At 37.9% G+C, this 16,172-nt stretch overlaps 1 protein-coding gene across 1 annotated transcript in view; it reads right to left on the bottom strand.

The window, feature by feature from the left end:
- The window catches only part of LOC126278078 (vacuolar protein sorting-associated protein 51 homolog), a 106,232-nt gene that overhangs the window by 58,980 nt on the left and 31,080 nt on the right, over window positions 1-16,172 (bottom strand). The window contains exons 4-6 of the mRNA XM_049977914.1: window positions 15,533-15,652; window positions 9,838-9,978; window positions 3,472-3,615 (exon numbers count right to left, since the gene is read on the bottom strand). Of these exons, the coding sequence (XP_049833871.1) occupies window positions 3,472-3,615; window positions 9,838-9,978; window positions 15,533-15,652 (405 nt within the window). The remainder of the gene's footprint in view (window positions 1-3,471; window positions 3,616-9,837; window positions 9,979-15,532; window positions 15,653-16,172) is intronic.

Below are 16,172 nucleotides of genomic sequence, written 5' to 3'. Positions count from 1 at the left end.
TCTTCAGAAGCTTGGCTTCTACATAAATGGCAATTACGTACTTTTAAAATTTTTCCAGTTGTCTATTACTCTTGACAGCTTCCTAAAAGGGACAATACTTAGCAACATCACTGGCAACAATTAGTCTGTGCATGTGTGCCATTTGGTGCAGATGTGTGTTCCTGCATGAGGCTTTGAGGGACCCCACACAACGACTGGTGTAAGTGAAATTCTGAAGGTTACTTTATTTTTTTTGTTTTTTTTTTGTGTTTTTTTTTGTTACATTGTTTATGTTAATGATTCATTTTGTTGTAGAGCAGTTCAGATAAAATAAACATGGACAAACAACAGCGTGAATGAATTGTGGGATGGCTGGAAGAGGAAAACGACAAAATTATTGGTGATGAAGAAGAGAATGTCGATTTTCCAGAGGAAGTTAGTGATCATGACTCAGTGTCAGAGCGAGACTGAAAAGATGACAATCCTCAAGAACATCTTCAACTGCTAGAATCTTCAAATAGTGACAAAGATGACATTTCATTATCAAATTTATCATCGCATAATTTCTATTCTGTCAACAAAAAAAAGACATAGAGACGAAACGTACACTATTCTTTGAAAATGGAAAAAAAAACTCCCTACCAACAGGCTGTTAGATGATGACTTCATCCCTACCAACAGGCTGTCAGAAGACAACTACATAATACTGTCACAGAACAACCAGGTCCCCAAGGCACAGCACGCGAATTTAGTAACCCTTTAGAATCTTGGTTATTATTTATTGACTTAGAAATGTTGCAGCACGTGGTATACTGCACAAATATAAACATAACATCAATGTGGATAAATTATGACGGAGAATGAGACTGTGGGCTTACAGACTTGACTGAGTTGAAAGCTTTGTTTGGCATCATGTACATAACAGGGCTACATAAGTTGTCCCATACTTCAATTGATGACATTTGGATTACTGATGGAACTGGCCTTGATTTCTGTCGTGCTGTTATGTCTAAACAGCGATTTCAGTTTTTACTTAGAGCTCTTAAATTTGATGACATTCTCACACATGGAAGTCTAACAGACATGTTGGCACCAATGAGGCAGTTATACAATATCTTTGTCAACAATTGTGAGAAACACTATAGAAACAATGAGTAAGTTACAGTGGATGAGATGCTACAGAATTACAGAAGATCACGGTGATTTCATCAATACATGCCCAGCAAATCTGTAATATGCAATCAAGGTTTTTTCTTTAGGGGATGCTGTTACATTTTACACCAGAAAATTAGAGATTTATGTTGGTAAACAGCCGGAAAGACCTTTTATCAAGACAGTTCGACAAATGCACTTGTCAAGCAGCTAACTGCTCCCATATCAGGTACTGGACCAAATGTGACCAGGGACAATTGGTTCACAAGCATTCCTTTAGTAGAAGAACTACTGAAAGATCACAGCTTGACAGTGGTTGGTACACTTCGAAAAAATAAAGCAGCATTTCCAAGTGAATTCAAGCAGAAGGGTATGAAAATAATGTTTAACAATTTTTGGCTATCAATCAACAATCACTTTGCTGTCTTATTGCCCAAAGAAGTACAAAACAGTAATACTTCCTTCAACAATACATCATATTGGTGTCAGATGATAGTTCCCACAGGAAACTTCCTTTAATTATAAGCTTTTACCATAAAACGAAACGGGGTGTGATGTAGTGGACCAACTTATCTGCAGCTACTCTGCTGCATCAGTTTGCACACTCATGCCACTGCAGCTGCTCTTCACTTTCCTGGATATTGGTGCACTGAATGCTCACATAATACTGGACACAGTCAATCAGGCATACAAAATGGAATGTAAAGTTTTCTTTAAAACACTGGCATTTGAACTGCGTCGCCCTCAACTGCATGTACGAGAAACTGTAACAACTTTACCTCATGAGTTGAAACAGGGTATAATGCGATTCATAACTGCTGTTCAGAATGTACCACCTGATGATGAGTTTGTACCAACGAGAAAGCATTGCATTCACTGTTTAAGATGAGCAGATAGAAAAATTCAAATCTATTTGTCATTTCTGCAACGGTAATATATGCCCAGCTCATACCAAAGCACTATGCATAGGCCGTATCCGAAACAAAAACTAGGTCCACTTAGACGAGTGAAAGTTTATACATTTTTTATCAGTTCATGTTACTTTCTATTTTTTATTAGTATTACATCTGTGTTGAACTCCATTAATTGTTAGATTTAAAGAAATTGCTTGGTTTTCATAAAGAAATAAATATCATGATAAACTTGTTCCAAAGAGACAATGTTTACATAGTGTAAATAAATAATTAACATATAATTACTTATTTATTTCATTGCAGTCCTCTTACATAACTAAATCCTATAAAATAATACCTCAAATATATGTTATAAGAGCAATTAGATATTGTTTATCCTTTTGGGGTCTCTCAAGACCTCACGTTACAAGAAAGGCACGACAGGTAGAGGATTAACCTTAAGTCTGCTGAGGCAACTGCCAGTATGTCATGTGCATATGTGACATTATGTCTATATGATCATGCCCATTAAGTAACAGTTTCATCCCAACAAAAGGATAGCAGACAGAATTTTCTGGTTAGCCTTTGATAATGGTACTTCTAGCTGCCTATTTTGCCACTCAAGAGGTTCATTCACTGCAGTGGCAATATGAGATGCATCAAATGAATTTGTGAGTAAAATTTTGCTGAGTCATCTCATTAAACAGCTACATAATTCACAGAGTAAATACAGAAAAATATTAAAATATGTTACATTTGAAAAGTCTGTTAACTGCATTAGAAAATGAAAACATCAATAAAAACTGTCATCATAATTATATAAATTAAAATATCAAGTTAATTTTAATGTGAATATTGTAGCAATATCTTTTTCATTATGAAAATGAACTGTAATTATATCGTCTCAACCAAGAAGTAAATTTTGTGGATTGTTAAGACGTCATAAAGGTGATCATGGTTGCAACTGGGAGAATCAGTAAGCCGCGGTGTTTTGTTCAGTTCAATTATTCTTTTAATGTCAGTGAGATTATATGGCCTGTGAGATACAAAGAGTTGTTATGAATAAATGATGAACCTAAAAAAGGGACTGGGTTGTCACCAGACTTTTATTAAGCAAATTCATCATAATGACATAAGGTCATTAAATTATACAAAAGAACACCTCAGGACTTCTGGAGCAAAGATAAATAATATTTAAATATGACCAACAATCACTATTACCAGTGACTCGACAAGTTAGGTAACTAATTATTTATAAAACATTTGCCTGCTCCAAATAATTTTTTTATCATTTTATAAGAATCACGATATTACAATGTAAATACTGCAAATGATTAAAATATTTAAACTAAAATTTTTACTTTATTTATGCATCTATAATGTGGGCAGAAGCAACTGACAGTACTTTTCACTTCAGCCAGTGTACAGGGGAAACAGAAAGTCTTACCTGATCTTTCATGTCTTGTAGCACCTGTAGCTGTTCAGTCATACGAACTTGTGCATGAGCAAGAAAATCAGAGCACAGTGAATCTGGAGGTTCTTTCAACTGTAGCAATAAATCAACTGATTCAGCTAGCTCTTTTGGTGATGCCTGTATTCAGTTAAATTGGAGAAAAATTATTATTGCACCAGTCGTAAATCACAGTATTTTTATTAAAAGTAACTTAGGAGAAACTACACAACACCTATTTGTATTAACCTAGACCACAAACCCTCAAGGCTGAGAATTTCTCCAAATTGCTGTAAATTTACACTTTCGCCATACTCTTCGTGTCTTACATATCCTTATAATTGATCCATATGGTCAATTACATCTTTTATAGAATAATGAATGTAAATAAGAGAAAATTACAGAAATGTAAACATAGCTTAATAGCACTAATTTAATACTGTGGAACAACATAAGAATTGAAAGATCAGATGCAAAAAAAATTGAAGGTACAGATGTATTGTGATGTGTGCTAAATGTGTGTTTCATATAATTCATTTGTGGCACCTCAGTCTATTACATTACACAGTCCCGGAGCTTCATGCTTAAGTTTATGCACAGAAAATTAAACCTTTTATGTGTCAGAATTATGCAGCTACTGGACAATTTGAATCAGCAGCAATCTTTATTTCTCATAGGTACCCCTGCAAAGAGTAACTGTTTGTACTGTATATTAAAAAAAAAAAACATAATTGTCTAACTGTTTGTGTTGTATTCAACAAATGCTCTTGGTTGGTTGGTTGACATTGGGGAGAGAACCAAACAGTGAGGTCATTAGTCCCTTCAGATTAGGGAAGTATGGGGAAGGAAGTTGGCCATGCCCTTTCAAAGGAACCACCTCGGCATTTGCCTGAAGCGATTTTAGGGAAATCACGGAAAACCTAAAGCAGGATGACTGGACGTGGATTTGAACCATCTTCCTTCAAAATGCAAGTCCAGTGTACTGATCACTGCACCACCTCATTCAGTAAACATTTTCCTAGTGTCAAACACAAATATGTGGCATCAGTTTCACGTCTTTTCATCAAATTCTGTTGGTATCCTCTCAGGACGTGAAGAGATTACCTTTGACTGTACTCTGAGTTTAGTGAAAACTTAAATTTACAGCAAGCCACTTAAATTAATATAAGAACATCACAAATGTGTGTACACTGATCTTTAGCAGATGGTATTGTATCAGATGGTTATGGAGAACTAAGTTATTGAACTAAGTTATTGATGTGATATGGGTGCCATTTCTGTGAAACAATATGGCTATTTTGCAAGTCTACAAACATCTGTGAAAAGTAGGTGAATTTTGATTGCTATTTACCTTTTACTTTCTTTTAGAATGCAGCAAAATGTATCTTTTGTCTAGCAAATACAGAAGAGTATCACCATTATTTAGTTCAATAAGTAGCAAGTGAAAGAAAGCTCCAACTGTTGCATGTGGTGTCGTCATACTAATATTATTAGTTTTTTCAGAACCAAAGTCCCATAATTTTCACACAAGTATTTTATGTATTTGATATTTCAGATACACATCAGCAATTTGGGAAAGTTTTTCACAAATACACCCATGAACAACTGAATTGGGTACATTTACCTAGTCATGTAAAGGGTACCACCTTTCACCCTGTTGACATTTGCAATTCATTGTGTTACGGACAGCACTCCATATGATATTGAAAACATTGTTGAGTCATTCTGATATTGCACTGTTCAACCAGTGGTCACAACACATTGTGACCGATCATAATTGGATCAAAGCATGCACATATCACTTTATTTGTCATTGATCTGTTCAACAGGACTCAGATCAGTTGACCTGAGGTGCCACAAAAACACCTTCATAACTGTGGAGAGAATCTCAAACCAATTTGAAATAGTTCAGGAGCGTCCGAAATGTGCATTATCTTGCTGAAAGAAAGGGTTCCCACCTGAGTGCTCTAGGCAGAAGGACAGATGCACAGTTGACTAGAAGGTTCGTGAATCATTTGTTGGTGAGAGATGATGGCAGATGTGGAAGGATCCTATTTCATTCCCTGTAAACATCCTGAAAATGAGCATACCTCCACCACCTACCTGAACAGCATGTTGTTGGCAGGTGGGTGCAACACTTCATGTGATTTTTGACATTTCGTACCATGCAGTTGGGGTGTAACAACTTAAAATGAATCAGCAGTGCATGTGACCCTTTTTCATGTTTCAAGCAACCTACGACAGTGTTTCTGTGTTCCTGCAAATCTCTGTTCCCTGTACTGTGGTAAAAGCAGAGGTATAGGCATGGGCATGTGGATTCAGTACTGCATTACGGTGAGCAAGTTCTGGATAGTATGTCCACTCAACAGACGTTGTCAAGCACTGAACTGGTGAGTAATTTGTTTCAGATTCTAACAGCAGGTAAATGGGATACAGTGCAATACTCAATGGCAACCTGTCATCAACATGTTGTTACTCATGGCAGATGGCTCTTCACCTACAAATGAAGCAACAGAAATACAACTGTCAATATCTACCTTACAAGTCCTGATTTGTCTTATTCTGTCTTCACAGTCTTTCCATGAGATATATGTTAAGCATTTCCATAATACTTGCAAGCTTATCAGATTTACTATAACAAATGTAGCAGCAGACCTCTGAATTGCTCCAAAGTCTTCCTTTAACCTGAACTGGTGGGGATTCCCAAACACATGAGTAGTTCTCCAGAATGGATCACAGGAGTTTTATGTAAACTCACTCCTTTACAGGTGAACTACACTTTCCTAGAATTCTTCCAATAAACCAAAGTTGACCTTTCGCCTTCCCTCCGAAGAACATTACATACTCATTGTGTTTTATGATGTTTTGCTATGTGGTGCCTGTGAGGTAACAGGTGAGTTGTGGCGCCCTGGAAACATTCTAAGTTCAGAGTTGGCATGACCGCACAGGCCACTCTGTAAGCCGGGACCTGGCAGCAAACAAGTGGTGCCGAATGTTATCCGGGGTCCAGGAACCGAGTGGCTGGGAATTCCATGGTGACGCTGTGTCGATGAAAGAGACTTGTATGCTGAGAGTGCCAAAGGTGGCGGTCTTCCTGAAACCTTAATGGCAGACATTTCACATTCTGTATTGAAATGAATAGTAGCCAGATGAATCATGATACCTTAAAAAGAAACATTTACATTACCATTATTTGCAGATCTGTCTGTAAATTATACAAGTAACACCCAGCAACGAATTTCCAAAATCCAAACTTTTCATCTGATTGTGTTGATCTATGTTTCTTTAGAAAGCAATTAGTGGAAACCTAAATTGGTATAAATTACAGGGATGTAAATTGAATAGTACAGGAGTTATTGGAGGTCAAAGTGGCCGATTACTATCGATCGTGTCAGGCCATAAGTATTCCACAGTTACACAAAAAAACGGTAGCAGAATGCTTATAAATATATTTATTCATCTATGTCTTTGTTTATATACGATATATACTATTCATGAAGAAATTGGTCAAATATTTACTGTGTTTTAGTAAGCACATAGACATCAGGCTACTGGCCTACTTTTGATTGCTATTCCTTTGATATATGTTTGTTTAATTTGTTTATGTATTTAATAATGTGTATTAGAGCGTGTTATGGTCCAGCCGTAGGAATATTTACTCAATTTCAAGTTATTTAAATGTAAATGCAGTATTTTGAATGTGTTACATTATGTTTGTGAAGGTGTGTTGGACTGAAGACATGGTGGGAGCGCTCTAGCCAATCACAGCACTCGTGAATGGGGAGACTGGATGGAAGTGGGAGAAGAGTATGAGCACAGGACGTGGGAAGTGCTGGAGGCAATGGCGTGACGAACACACGGTCGTGGCAGGGACTTCAAGTGTAGAGCGGCTTGCGCGTGGTCACGAGAGATAGAAATACTTCAGAGTGCAGATTTGTGATATTTCTGTGTTTTTTACAGTGAAGATGTAGTATGCGTTTAGAAGTGAATATCTCGTGAGCTATGTTGTCGTTCATAACTAATTACATGCAACAGGAATCTATTGTTTCCCTGTTATTCAACTTCTATTTTATTTAATTGCTGTACCATCAACACCAGTAAGTGTTTTGCAGAAATATACCACACTCTCAAAAGTACCGCTACTATCGTACTCACCATTTAAAGCCGTAAAGATAGTGCCTGCAGATTTTATTTATTGCAATCTTTTCTTTATAAATTTCTACATTACATTCGTGATTTCCAAGTGATAGGAACCTTCAACCATTTGATTCATGTGTATATTCATATTGTGTACTGTAGATTCAGCAGTATTTGGCTTGTAATGCGGCAACCACATATCCCAGCCCCTAGACAATGAAACCAGACAAAACTTTTAATATTGCAACTTTGCGTCTGAGCGTACACAGTTGAGGGCCACACCATCATCACATTTAATATTTTTGAAAACCCACATGCCTTGATGTTTAACAAAAGTGACAGTGTCAAGCAAGATACCTCTAATATTATATTCAAACATTATATAAATGTCTTTCCTTTTCTTCTTCATTAATTTAGAACAAGCTGCCATTCATTACGTCAAATAGAAATTCTATACAAGTCATCTTGTATCCTCCTACAGTGACTCAAAGATGACAGTTTACCATACAATACAAAATCATTAGCAAACAGCTGCAGATTGCTGCTCACTATATCTCTCAGATTGTTTTTGTATACAGAGAACAAGAGTGGCTGTATTACTTTGATCTCTGATGAACATTTGCCATCTAGTCATGGCAGTTTTCCCTGTATCTAAGCACTGACAGAATACCCTTGACACAATGTCACCAAAGTATCAGTGCCTGCACATCCTCAGAGAGGGATTGGCCAAAAATTTAGACACCTAGATCAAATGTGTGGTTGCAGCCAATTTTGACCAGCTGGCATTCAACTGTCACACCAACAGCCACTACAATATCTGACAACATACCAATCATGTGAGACAGGGAACAAGACATCTGATCATAAATATCTATTAGTGGACTTTAATAAGGGGTGTGTCCACTCTTTCCCTTTATAATGGCTTGTACTCTTCTGGGGACACCTTCAGTGAAGTGTCTGAGTACCTGTGGAGAAATGGCAGGCCGTTCTTCCTGAAAGGCCAAAACCGGAGAGGGTAGTGATGTCGGATATTGAGTTATAGAGTGAAATTGACAGTCTAACTCACCCCAAAGGTGCACTACGGGGTTCAGGTTGGGACTCTGGAGAGGTCAGTCCATTTCAGGAATGTTATTGTCCACAAACCATTCCCTCACAGGTATTGCTTTATGACAGGGACCCCTGTCATGCTGATACAAACAACCATAGCCTCCAAAATGTTCCTCTGAGTACTCAGTACACGATATTGTGAAATGTGTTCATATCCTTCTGCATTCAGTGTTTTCTTAAGCGCAATAAGAAGACAACCCTCCAACCCCCCCCCCCCCCCCCCCCCACACACACACACACAAACCACAAAAAGCACAAGCATAACACCACCTCCTCCATGTGTTGGCACTATACATGATGGCAGGTAATGTTCTCCAGACACTTGCCAAACCCAAACCCTTTCATCAGTTTGCCACCGGAATAGCATGATTCATTACTCCAAAGCACTCATTTAAGACATCCACTGTCCAGTGGTGACACTTTTCACACTACTTCAAGTGTCGTTGAACACTGACTAGAAATGTGTGGCTTAGGAGAAACTGCTTGACCATTGTACCCCATTCTTTTCAACTTCCTATGAACAGTCACTGTTCTAGCTGAACTGCTGGTAGCATTTCGGAACTTGTGTGAGATTCCTCCCACTGATTTCATGCCACATTTTATACTTCCCACCTGCAGTGTTGACTGTACATCTCAGTCAGTGCATGAGGTGTGCCTAGCCTTGGTTTAGTTTTGGTTGTTCTCTCATGTTTCCACTACACAATCACATCACCAACAGTCAACTTTAGAAGGTTTGAAATATCCCTGAAGATACTCCCCACCTCTTTTTATACTGATTGATCTGCCTCTTGAGATAACTAGTGGCCAATTCTACATTACATAGGGTGTCTGAATACTGTGATCAGATAGTGTATTTCATACAACGCAGTAGGTGTACCCTGTCTCTAGCACAGTAGCTGCCTCTAATCCAGTTGTTCATGAGCAAATTAAGAGATTCATAATAATTTCATGCTTTATAGGAAAAAGGTATATACAACTCTCTCTCTCTCTTATTCATTCACTCTCAGTCTCTCTCTCTCTCTCTCTCTCACACACACACACACACACACACACACACACACACACACACACACATTTTAATGATATTACATGTGGCATCTACATAAGAAATAAACATACATCTTTACTCCGAAACTGCCCTCTTAAATGAGTTTTAAGTTCCTCCACAATTACTTCACAGTCACTCTGTATTCCATGGAAAGAAGCCATGTCTCCATATTGGCGCAGGACTCTCTGCGCATGGATGTAATCTTGCACTGCCTGTTGTAACAAAAAAGCAAGGACCCATTTGCATATAAAAAATCTGTTTTTTAAATCATATTGTTACATAAGTAATTCATCCTAAATCTTGTAGTATATTCACATTACTTGAAGGATATAATGACCAATAAATAGAAAAAATATACCTTAATTGAAACTTTCATAACATTCCATTTTCTTTGTTGAAATCTATACACACAATATGTTACCAGTGGTTACACTATTTGCTGCAATGGTCTGAGCCATTCTACTGCATTTTAACCATCAAATAACACACTCACAGAATACAATGACTGAGAAACAATTAGCAAGCAGAAAGTCTGAAATAATTTCACACCTCTTACTATTTAGCTCTGCATTACATTGAGGAAGAAAGAGGAAAACATGAAGCAAATATACATATCAAAATTCAAATGCCTATAGAGCAATAAGAACTGAGACAGGAGAAAGAAAGAAGACAAAATAATGGCCTTCTCTTGGAGTATAAGGTGTCGCTGAAAGCAAAAAATGTTTATTTGCAGTAGTTTTCTACATGCATCTACATCTTTATAAATTAATTTGTTTCAAGAGTGGCTAAAATCTTCTCTGGTGCTTTATGGAATTTAAATTCCTCCTTTTCCCTTAATCACTGTGTTTTGTAATCTCTCTTGTTCCTCATATTTTAGTGTATCTAACTCATGCATAAGTAAAAACAAAGATTCCAAGACTTACCAAGCGGGAAAGTGCCAGTAGACAGGCACAATAATAAAACACACAAACAATCACACAAAATATCTAGCTTTCGCAACCGACGGTTGCTTCTTCAGGAAAGAGGGAAGGAGAGGGAAAGACGAAAGGATGTGGGTTTTAAGGGAGAGGGTAAGGAGTAATTCCAATCCAGGGAGCGGAAAGCCTTACCTTAGGGGGAAAAAAGGACAGGTGTACACTCGCACACACACACATATCCATCTGCACACACACATTGTGCCTGTCTACCGGCGCTTTCCCGCTTGGTAAGTCTTGGAATCTTTGTTTTTAATATATTTATCCCCTGTGGAAGTTTCTTTCTATTTTATTTTCATTCATAAGTAACATTTTTTGTTTATGATCATTACTCTCTTATACATTGGTTGGGTCAACTTAGTCTCTGCCATTTAATAGGAACCTGATTCTTGATAGGTCTGTCAAAGAGCATACAATGCAAGATAAACAAAGACTTTCACAGCATAAGTAGTGAGAAGGAAAGACATCAGAAGTCAAGAGCATTTATGAAACTGTACTGGATTGACACAAGAGTAAAATCAAAATGTTTACTCAAGACAAACACTGAAGAAACATCTTGGATGATGACTTGTTATTCTGAAGAGGAAAGGGCAGGGGGGAGGGAGGGGGGAGGCTGAAAAGACCAATAAGACTTTGTCAATCAGAAACAACTGTTGCTACTCACTGAAAGATGAGTCAAGCCCTAGTCTCACACGATGTTTCAACTTGCTACATACAGGGTGTTTCAAAAATGACCGGTATATTTGAAACGGCAATAAAAACTAAACGAGCAGCAATAGAAATACACCGTTTGTTGCAATATGCTTGGGACAACAGTACATTTTCAGGCGGACAAACTTTCAAAATTACAGTAGTTACAATTTTCAACAACAGATGGCACTGCAAGTGATGTGAAAGATATAGAAGACAACGCAGTCTGTGGGTGCGCCATTCTGTACGCTGTCTTTCTGCTGTAAGCGTGTGCTGTTCACAACGTGCAAGTGTGCTGTGGACAACATGGTTTATTCCTTAAAACAGAGGATTTTTCTGGTGTTGGAATTCCACCGCCTAGAACACAGTGTTGTTGCAACAAGACGAAGTTTTCAACGGAGGTTTAATGTAACCAAAGGACCGAAAAGCGATACAATAAAGGATCTGTTTGAAAAATTTCAACGGACTGGGAACGTGACGGATGAACGTGCTGGAAAGGTAGGGCGACCGCGTACGGCAACCACAGAGGGCAACGCGCAGCTAGTGCAGCAGGTGATCCAACAGCGGCCTCGGGTTTCCGTTCGCCGTGTTGCAGCTGCGGTCCAAATGACGCCAACGTCCACGTATCGTCTCATGCGCCAGAGTTTACACCTCTATCCATACAAAATTCAAACGCGGCAACCCCTCAGTGCCGCTACCATTGCTGCACGAGAGACATTCGCTAACGATATAGTGCACAGGATTGATGACGGCGATATGCGTGTGGGCAGCATTTGGTTTACTGACGAAGCTTATTTTTACCTGGACAGCTTCGTCAATAAACAGAACTGGCATATATGGGGAACCGAAAAGCCCCATGTTGCAGTCCCATCATCCCTGCATCCTCAAAAAGTACTGGTCTGGGCCGCCATTTCTTCCAAAGGAATCATTGGCCCATTTTTCAGATCCGAAACGATTACTGCATCACGCTATCTGGACATTCTTCGTGAATTTGTGGTGGTACAAACTGCCTTAGACGACACTGCGAACACCTCGTGGTTTATGCAAGATGGTGCCCGGCCACATCGCACGGCCAATGTCTTTAATTTCCTGAATGAATATTTCGATGATCGTGTGATTGCTTTGGGCTATCCGAAACATACAGGAGGCGGCGTGGATTGGCCTCCCTATTCGCCAGACATGAACCCCTGCGACTTCTTTCTGTGGGGACACTTGAAAGACCAGGTGTACCGCCAGAATCCAGAAACAATTGAACAGCTGAAGCAGTACATCTCATCTGCATGTGAAGCCATTCCACCAGACACGTTGTCAAAGGTTTTGGGTAATTTCATTCAGAGACTACGCCATATTATTGCTACGCATGGTGGATATGTGGAAAATATCGTACTATAGAGTTTCCCAGACCGCAGCGCCATCTGTTGTTGACAATTCTAACTACTGTAATCTTGAAAGTTTGTCTGCGTGAAAATGTACTGTTGTCCCAAGCATATTGCAACAAACGGTATATTTCTATCGCTGCTCGTTTAGTTTGTATTGCCGTTTCAAATATACCGGTCATTTTCGAAACACCCTGTATAAGGAATATAACATATTATCTTCTTACCTGAAGCAAGTCATGACACACACCGGTGAAACACCATTGATGGTGACATTACTCCGAAGAGAAAAAAAAGGGGGGGAAGAGGATTGAAGAAAACTATAAGGGTTCAGTCAATCTGAAATGACTATTGCTACTTGCTGAAAGACAATTACCAGTCAAATGTGTATACAGCACACACAAATTATACACTAATAAGTCAAAACCTTCATTAAAACATAGTAATGCCACACACTTTTTTAAAATATATCTGCATTTAAGTGAGCAGGTGCAAGCCCTACTCCCATGAGTCAGGTGAGACTTATCATCCAGTAAGTTCTGGGTGACTTTTCAAAACTCTACCCCTTTTCTTAAAGCTCACCAGTCATTTTCCTTCACCCCTCTTCCTTCCCCTTCAGTTCTACTACAAGGAGGAGAAACTAGCTCTGAAAGCTAGCACACTGTAATACTGTTTAAATGTGCATTCTCCTGCTGCCACTTGGTGAGTAGATTTTTTATCAATCCATGTACTTATTTTTTCAAAAAATGAATGTTTTTGTTGATATATCTCAACAATCTTTGTTTGTTTTAAATTATTCAAGGCCATCTCCTTAATCTCCAACCAGTCTGTACCATTCTGGTTTCTAATTTAGTTTAGCTTAAATTGTCATCACTGTCTAACAGTACTTATAATACACAACAATATCATCATATACTTTTGTGTCAGTATAATTTGCTTATATACAATTACATTTAAGTTATGAAAAGTGGAAGCCAATTTTGTTTCTTCCTAAAAAAACTGCTGTTATTTTCAAATTGTGCAGGCCAGTACCAAAGTCCCAACTCAGTCATCAGATTCATAAACATTTAGAAAAACTCATCCCCACTTTCACATGAATAACACACACACAGACAGTTGAGGTACACATAATCTGCCTTGTCGGGCAATGGGGTGGCAATAGGAAGGGTAACTAGCCACCCCTTAAATTAGCCATACCAAATCTGTTCATAATCATGCCGACCCTGTGCCAATGCAGGTAGAAGAAGAAAATCAAAATATAACTTGCAGAAAATAAAACTTTAAAAGGTCAAGCTTGCATGTGACAACATTACAATGAATAAGGTTTAATCTGAACAATCAGTCTTTATGGAACAAAAGTTAGCAGCTTGATGTATGGTCGCTGAATGTGCAGCAAACCATAGGTAACTGGGATAAAAGTTCAGAGCTTATGTATCTTTGTATCTCTACATATAAAAGCCAGTGTCCTGGCTGACTGACTCATCACTGCCCAGCCCAAGCCGTTAAGAAAAGAAACTTGAAAGTTGGAGGTGTGGATCTTATGCTGTAGATGTCATTTAAGCAGAGATTTTTCATAATTCTGTCCCCAAGGGTGTAAAATAGTGGATGAAGAGCTTTTCTGAAAAATGAGAAAGAAAATCTCATCCCAGTCGATAAGTGTAGCCTGACCCAGGGTTCCGGGTGACTTATCTAAATTGTATCGCCTTCTCTAAACCTCTCCAGTCCTTTTCCTTCACCCCTCTTCCTTCCCCTTCAGCTCTTCCATGAGGAGGAGGAGCCACTGACTCCAAAAGCATTTTTAAGTTAAATCCTTTTGTGTGTGTGTTCCCCTGCCCCTGCTTGGTGAGTGGATTTTTTTTATCTGTCCATTTACATTATATTATCAATAATTGATTATTTTGATTACAATATATATATAGATTGTACATATGTGGGTGAAGCTGTAGGTAAAAACCTAGTTAGTACTATACACAAAACTACGACATCACTCATCAATATTGTACAACTTTTCACATATATAATTTCTTGAAATTTGGTTCTGCAGTAGAAAGATGTTAGTTTATAACCTCAACATACAGCATTTCTATCCAAAAGTTAATCTGGTGTTCAGAAAAGCACAATACATCAACAAGTTTTTCATTTCCTTTTTTGCTTAAGCAGTTGTTTTCTTAAGCCTCTAATTTTTTGGTGAATTATATTAACTGTATGCTCCAATTTGCCCTCCTTTTTATTGTTCAGAACTTCAGTGACTTTAATTTCTATCAATACTCCTTGACTGCATGAACAGGTTAATCTGAAAAAGGCACCCAATGACACCAGTAACCAAAGGAGTTTTACGACATATGACCACAGCTTCGCTTATTTCCTCAGCTAATAAACCTGCTAATCAGTCTTTCAGCTCCCTGTTAAAATGTGGACTGCACACTGAGTATTTACACCTCTCAATAGCAGCATCACCCACAGTTACACTGTGAGCTCTCACACAAGGTAGTGGTGACCTGTTCAATCCCAATTAACTCACTATACATCTTTGTTGGTCACACTATTGCAGAAACTTTAAAAGTGTTGAAAGAATAGTATTTAAAATAAATAGTAACAACAATGACAATACTAAAAATGTACATTAAATTATCTGTTTAAGTCAGCATGTTGTTTCATTGGTTCCTAACATTTATAAAAATGTTGCATATATCAAAATAAATTTTAAATGTGTCATTCAAACTTACCTGTGAATAATTTTCATCCTCTATATGCGATTTCAATTGAGAAGGTAGTTTAAACAGAAACTGAAGCCTTTTTAACAATGAATGCACCCCAGAAAGTTCAGTAATCTGTTGCCTGGTCTCCTGCAACATTAAGAATATGAAATTAAAATGAAGATGCAAAATACTGATGAAGATAGTATTGTTTAGACTGATTTAAATGAATGTTTAGACCATTTTGTGATAAATGTAATAATTATTATAAGTTGCAAAGGTAATAAAATTCAAACTAATGACAGTTTGCTAATGCAAAAGGATGCAACATTAATCTAGCAACAACTCATTTTTCATATCCCCACTCTTTAAGCTTTGGCTGTACTTGTGAAATGTGGAACTAGCTTACCTTCTTGTACAGTTCGTATCCTTCCTCAACAGGTCTTGCAGGTTGCTCCAAACCTTTAGTTTCAAAAATTATATAGATGGTGTAGTATTAAGAAGTGAGTACTTTGAGATAAGGAAATAATGTCTTAGAAACAAATTTTCTGTTTTCTATTGACATAAATAACTTTCAGCTTAGAGCAATAATTTAATCTTAAAACTATCTGTTCAAAGTGATGATCGCCCATCTCAATGCATGTATTACATACCAAATAAAATTTTAGAA

This window comes from Schistocerca gregaria, chromosome 6 (assembly GCF_023897955.1).
Source record: "Schistocerca gregaria isolate iqSchGreg1 chromosome 6, iqSchGreg1.2, whole genome shotgun sequence".
In the NCBI taxonomy this organism is placed as follows: Eukaryota; Metazoa; Arthropoda; class Insecta; order Orthoptera; family Acrididae; genus Schistocerca; species Schistocerca gregaria.
Note: the sequence above shows the minus strand (reverse complement) of the source record. Positions and strands in the feature narration are given on the sequence as shown.